The following is a 6680-nucleotide window of genomic DNA, read 5'->3' on the forward strand; positions in this document are numbered from 1 at the left end:
AAGGACAGTGCATGGATGTTCCAGGGGAAGAAATTAATGTGCCACTAGAGACAGATGCCTAGTGGGGACTTGCTCCACTATCTGGAGGTAACATTTGTATTCAATGGCAGTGACATGACAGAGTTTGAGCCAGAGAGTGGACAGACACGTGTGGGCGCAGCCCTGAGACCCTGCAACAGCAGCAGCCCTTCTGGTGGGGAGTGAGATGGGTGGATGCCTGGCTGCACTGAGGGAGCAGAACGGTGGTGGTGATTTCGTTCCACCTGGGGAGACGGGCTGGGGAAGGTCAGGAAGGAGGGGTGTGCACTGGATGGAAGGCACATGCCCTTTAGGTCGTGCTTATGGCACAGTATTGGAGCCTGTGATCTGACCAGCAGCAGAGTGGTGTGGTGTGCATGGTAGCTGGCGACGTTCTCTGGGGGCTTTCACAGCCAGATCTCCACAGGCCAGCACTGAGGGATTGCTCTCATGTGGCCAAAACAGCTGGTACACTTACACAGTGGCATGAAAAGCCGGTGGTCCCCCCAGCGAGCGCTTGCTCACACATCACAGAGCTGGCCAGGTGTCTTCAGTCCCAGCTCCTGTCACTCTGGCCATGGGAGGAGCCCAATGGAAGGGAGAGATGGGCAGCGGCTAGGGGACCCTCTCACACCCTTCACTCAGCTCTGGGGCTTGGTTCACAGCTGCGGCTGCCCTTCCCCATTGTCTTCTGTCTTTTTGAGCCCAGGCACAGCCTTCCCCTTGGGGGTCCGGTATTTGCTCTTCGGGCTGTAAAGAAGGTTCTTCTGGAAGAGCCTTGGGATCGTCCCCTGGTACAAGAGAAGGGATGCGAGCATCCCTGAAAGCAGAAACAGGGGGATTAGGCCATGTCATTTACCATCTCCCTGTCCCATCCTTTGACACACACCACACAACCTCTCCTCGGGCCAGATGGCACCTGCCCCAACTGAACCAAAAGCCGCTGGAGTCCCTGCTACTAGCACATGGTACTGTCAAACGCCAGAACAGCAAGAGGATTTAACAGAGAAGTGATCCACCTGCAAAAGCAGGGCTGGGATTGGTCCAGGTCACAAAAGAATGGCCTAAGTGAATCAGTTTTCTTTGGAAGCAGCCGTCTGGTGCTGCAGAATATAAGCTTCATTTCACAAATTACAAATCTGGGGTTTATGGGTGTGAGGATAACCTTCAAATTACAGACCGAGTGAAATTGCCACAGCATGGTCTTCCTTCCATGACAGCCTGCAACAATATAGCTCCACGAGATGTGATCATCACCATGTCTTTAACCCTGTCATCTCTCCCACCCCTCTCAGTCCCATCTGCCTCATGCTTTGCAAAGTGCCCCCCCTACCCTGGCCAGTGTTTGGCAAATGACATTTAATGCGGCTCATTTTTGGTGTGGCAGAGTTCCAGCCTGGCTGATGGGGAAGAGGGGTGCTGGGAAGGGCAAGGAGCATCTGGCTCCAATGGCAAGACTAGCCTCCCCCCATAATAAATAAGAACACAAGGAGTTGCCACATACCAGCCGGAGTTCCCAATTTCTATGCTCAATACTTGTCCCTTTCATGCAGGTTCACTAACATGGCAGACATGCTAGGGAGGCTCCACCCCAGCCACATCCTCTGCCCCACTCTCTAGGTTGTGGTCCAGCATGGCCAGTCAGCAATACCTCCTGCACCTACTCGTACCCTGAACATAGCTCACCTGTGAGGGGTCCCAGCCAGTAGACCTGGATGTATTCTTGCAGGATGTTCCCAGAGCAGTGAAAAGTAACCATGGAGGCCAGGGTGGGGTTGAAAAAGGCCCCTGTGAAAGGCCCAGCTGTGAAAGAAGAAAACAAATAGTGTAATGAGTCTCACTTGTTTGACATGGATTTGAACAAATGGGCATTGGGCAACAGGCAGGATTTGAGAAGTTCTACTGCCAGAACTTTGTGTTTGAACTTTCTGAAAAAGCAGAGTCAAGTCACCTTGAACATCCTTAACTCAGCCCAACGCGCCTGCCTCCATGTCAAATAGATACACACCCCGCTTCCTAGCTGCACAATGTCCAACCTCTGAAACCGACACAGTTCAAACCACAAACCCTACTAGCACCGGACAGCCTGACCCTCATGTCCACTGTGGCTAATGCGGCAGAGTATACATTACCTAACTGCAAGGGTAAACAGCATACAAGATATCTGCAAGGAAAGGTGATGAGTGAGAAGTAAAGGGTTAAACTGGCTGTAAAACATCACCGCCTAGCAGTGGAAGGTGAAATGACTCTTGTCGAGGAGCTAGAACTAAAGACGATCTCTGGAGGAGACCCCACTGCCAGAGATGAGTGGGTGGGTAACGTGCAGGTTCACATGCTGAGTACATGCAGCGCAGCAGGGCTGAGTGAGCGAAATTGTTAAGAGGTGACTTGGTCACAGTCTACAAGAACCTATGTGGGGAAGAGATTTCTGACAGGAGACAGACAGCTTTTCAGTCAATAAGAAAAAGGCAAAACAAGGGCCAGTGCTGGGAAGCTGAAACTAGACAAATTCAGAATAGAAATACAGGGTTTAAAAAAAAAAAAAAACATTGAAGGTAAATAACGACTGGAACTGACTTGTCTAGAGGCACGGTGGATTCTCCATGACTTGAAATGTTTAAAATCAAGACCCGGATATTTTTCTACATTGGTTAGGCACAGAAATCCCCGAGTGAAATCCTTTGGCTTGTATTACACAGGGGGTCTGGCTAGATGGTCATAATGGGCCCTTCTACCAATGAACTACCAATCCTGGAGATGTACGGTGCATAGGCAGTGCTTAATTTGTGCTGGGACTTGCCAGGGCTGAGCCCTGACACCTCTGGGCCTGGCAGTTCAGAGCCCCGGCAGCACCACTGGGCTTGGCCCATCTGTTATGAAAGTAAAAAGAATTGCTTGAGCCCCACCCCCTCTTTCATTACACATTAAACGTTGTGTCTAGGTGTCTAACTACCAAGATCTTGGGAGGAGAGTGGGTGGTCACACAAAGGTGGGGTTAAGATTGTTTTGTGGGGGGAGGTGAGGAGTGGAGAAGAGAGGTGACGTTAACTGTGCATTGCTGAGCTTCCTGATGTTTATTTTTGGAGTGTAAGCTTCCCTTTGAATTTTCCTGGCTTCGAGGCACGTGTGTTGGTAACTCTTCCCCTTTGGTTTATGGATCTAGAATTACAACCTTATCTCCATATTAGCAGCTGGGTCTGGGAACTGCCTTTGGTTCTGAGCTATTTTCCCATCCCCTGAGCAGTAGGTCAGCAACCCCCTGATGTACTGCACTGATTTGAAAGCTCAGTGCTGGTCGGGAGCTTGACAGTCCCATGTGGGCCAGTCCTCCAGCTATCTCCTTTTGACCAGCCAGAAACTCCACCGAACTGCACCCTAGCTTGGCTCCCTCCCACTAAGCCCCTTTCCCCCGTGACAAACACATCCTTCTGTGTCCTGGGCTGGAGGTCTCCAGGCTTCACAGAAGGCAGCAAAGCTCAGTGTGCAAAATGGTACTGTGCTTTGGGTCCTAGCTTGGGATGTAGGTTCAAGTCCCTGCTTCATCACAGACTCCGTTTGACTCAGGCAAGTCACTCAGTCTCTCCGCTCCCATCTGTACAATGGGGATAACAGCACTCACACGCCATGCGGGGGGCTGGCTGATGCGCTCGGATATTACTGTAAGGGGGGGCCATACAAGAGCCACAGGTAGGAACATTTGTCCTCTATTCAGTGCTGCACTCTGTTCCCCTAGCATGCAGGGGACTCCTAATATGTAGTGGATGTACCAAGTTCATGGGAAGCCCCATCTTGAGTAAAGACTGCCAGCTGTACCTGCTCGGATGCTGATTTTAGCAACGTGAGTAGAGTTGAATCCAAACTAGCACTGGCTGTGAGCTAACCACTATGTAGCTGTAGGTCCCTGGAGCTGAAAAGCCAATGCATTAGCTCCCTGAGTTTCATCCATGCTCCTTTCCTGTATTTACACCAAGGTGTTACAGGGGGGAAAAGAAATGTAGAAAGCTTCTCACCTGTGTAAGCCAGGGTGGTCACAGTTGCTGCCAGGATGGGCGCTCTGTACCAAGGGTCATTGTGCTGGAACTTGAGAGCCACCAAATGGAAAAAGAAAGAGCAGATGCCTTCCACAAAGATGCCATGGTACAAAGAGGTATGGATAGAGGAATTGCAATCCAGGGCCATTAGATTCTGGATGAGGTGGAAGTCAGTCAGCTCCCAGGACCAGTAGTGTGTGGTGAGAATCCCAGCTGCCTCCATTCCCACAAACTGGACCAGAAGTTTGACAGCAGTAACCACAAAGGAGGAATCCATAACCAGGAATTCTTGGAGAGAGACAGTGGGGTTAGCAGAAGCTCCATCAAAAGACACACCATGAATCAAGTAGAGAATGAAGTGGAGGGTCAGAATCACATCTGGGCCAAAGCCACCACCCCAGGGACCAATATCCATCAGCATCCTCAGCTCAAGGCAGCAAGCACACAACTGTAATGAGCTGACCAGTTCTCTGACAAGATCATGGTACACTCCAAGAGGCAGAAGTCTCTTGGAAACCTGCCTGACCACCTCACAAATAGCCACAACTGAGAGAAAGAAGGCAATGGAAACATTCAAACCCGCCATAACAAGCCCAACAGAGATGGCAAAGCATGAGTGTCACCGTCCAAAGAACAGATCAACCTTTTCTTCCTCTTCTTTATAAAGGCACTTTTAAGCCAACGTGGCACAGCCTGACAGGCCCCCAGTCAGCAGGGTCAAGGGAGTCTTTGGGAAAATCCACACGTGTGGCTACGCAAAGCTTTTAAGGAGCAGACAGTGAGATTCTCCTACCTACAGTATCAGCTGCAGCCAGTGTTGTTAATGCTTGCTGCTCTCTGCTACCCCCACCAGCCTGCCTGTCCCTGTGCCTTCACCCCTAATCAGAAGGGAGACAACCACAGACCCCATGTGACTCACATATCCTCTCCCCTCCTTCTGCTTTAACCATCAGCACTTGCTGCAATTAGAGAACCAATGACCTGCAGCCTGGGGTTTGTTCAGAACTTGTCTTCAAAGTTACGCTGCTGGTTTGTTTTACAACTGGTTCTAGCAAGTGGGTCCAGCAGCTCTCACCCCATGGCAGTAAATCTGGGAAAGCCCAGCTCCTGCCCCAGGGTTATTTTTTGCGAGGCTTTGTTATGAGCCTTTGGCTGCTTTGTTCTGGCCCAGCGGGTCATTCACTGCATAGATTTGCAAACTGGAGCAGAAAGCAGCACTTATGTTGTCTTTGCTTCGGGTGGGCAGAATATTTGGGCAGCTTCTCTCTTTGTTTCAGTGTTTGGGATTGGTTATTGTACAGCACCTTAATGGTTTTTAGATAGTTAGGAGCAGGGAGCTCACGGTGAAAGCCCTGCGCAGTTAACAAGGTGGTGATGAAATGCAAAGGCAGCACAGAGCTTGGGTATGTGTAGGGAAGGACAACAGATGGAAATCTCTTTGCATACCCAGGCCAGGGAAGGCTAACTACATGGAATCCTGAAGAGTCTCATCACTGCATTCCTTTTAGGTCTCCTCCCTCCTCAGCTTCTAAAATACAACTGTATCCTCCAGGCTTGAGAAGTGAAAGGCTCTCCTCTGAGAACCAATGTTCCATGTTGATCAGGTGCCAGGACACACTAAAGTTCAGGTTTGTCTTTCATTGCCCTCTTGCCCCAGGAAGACAAAGCATACCCTAGGAAGCAGCATAGAGTCCTTATTGCATGCTGGATACAACAGAAAGAGGATGGAGGGAACTGAGACACCAACAAGGAAAAGGAAAACCAGAGCAAAGATGATTTAGGCCTGGTCTACAGTAGGCTTTTATATTGGTATAGCTACCTCTCTCAGGGGTGTGAAAAATCCACATCTGAGAGATGTAACTAAATTGATCTAACCCTGATGCAGACAGCACTTGGTTGATGGAAGAATTCTTCTGTCGAATCCACCTTGGGAAGGTGAATTACCTACACCGACAGCATAGGTAGCATCTACATTAAAGTGCTACAGCGGCTGTAGCATTTTCCCCGCAGTGATCCATTGGTAGGAGACAAGCTCAAAGACAAGTTCCCAGCTCATTCTCCCAAATGTGATAGATTTATTTGATCCCTGTCTCTAGAGGAGCAGTGGAATGGATATGCTTAGCTATGCACTCCACCACCATGTCCTGAATCCCCTGAAATCAAACTCCACACACACTGGTCTTTAATCCAGAACTGTTTTAAATCCTGGAATACCTGAGGAAAGCAATAGCAACTAGCAGTGACGCGATGCACCTTGCTTATTGCATATACAATTCCAGAGGCCTATAGCAGTGGGTCGTCTCTTTAAGTAGGGTTGTTCCTAGTGGGCCACAGAAAGACATTAAGAACTAAACTGTGGCAGGGTTGAATGAAGGAGATATGTGATTTGAACTCTTATGATGTAGACAATCAAATGAACAAACTGAAGCACAGACCTATGAAAAAGACAGTTACCTTTTCCATAACTGGTGTTCTTTGAGATGTGTTGCTCATGTCTATTCCACAATAGGTGTGCATACTCGCCACATGCACTGGTGCTGGAAGTTTTTCCCCTAGCAGTACCCATAGGGGGAGTGCCCTAGCGACCCCTGGCGTGGCGCCTCCATGGCACAGCATAAGGGGTGCTGCACT

General features: G+C 49.6%; 1 protein-coding gene across 1 annotated transcript; it reads right to left on the reverse strand.

Annotated features, from left to right (window-relative positions):
• Nucleotides 1-677: 677 nt before the first annotated feature.
• LOC311526036 (aquaporin-12-like) lies at nucleotides 678-4635 on the reverse strand (the record flags this gene model as incomplete). The annotated part of the gene is made up of 3 exons (XM_084638669.1): nucleotides 678-838; nucleotides 1705-1821; nucleotides 4029-4635. 3 exons carry the CDS (start codon nucleotides 4633-4635, stop codon nucleotides 678-680), a joined length of 885 nt encoding a protein of 294 aa, XP_084494795.1.
• Between the last annotated feature and the right edge of the window lie 2045 nt (nucleotides 4636-6680).

Source organism: Lepidochelys olivacea (genome assembly GCF_965140295.1).
Source record: "Lepidochelys olivacea isolate rLepOli2 genome assembly, chromosome: 9".
In the NCBI taxonomy this organism is placed as follows: Eukaryota; Metazoa; Chordata; order Testudines; family Cheloniidae; genus Lepidochelys; species Lepidochelys olivacea.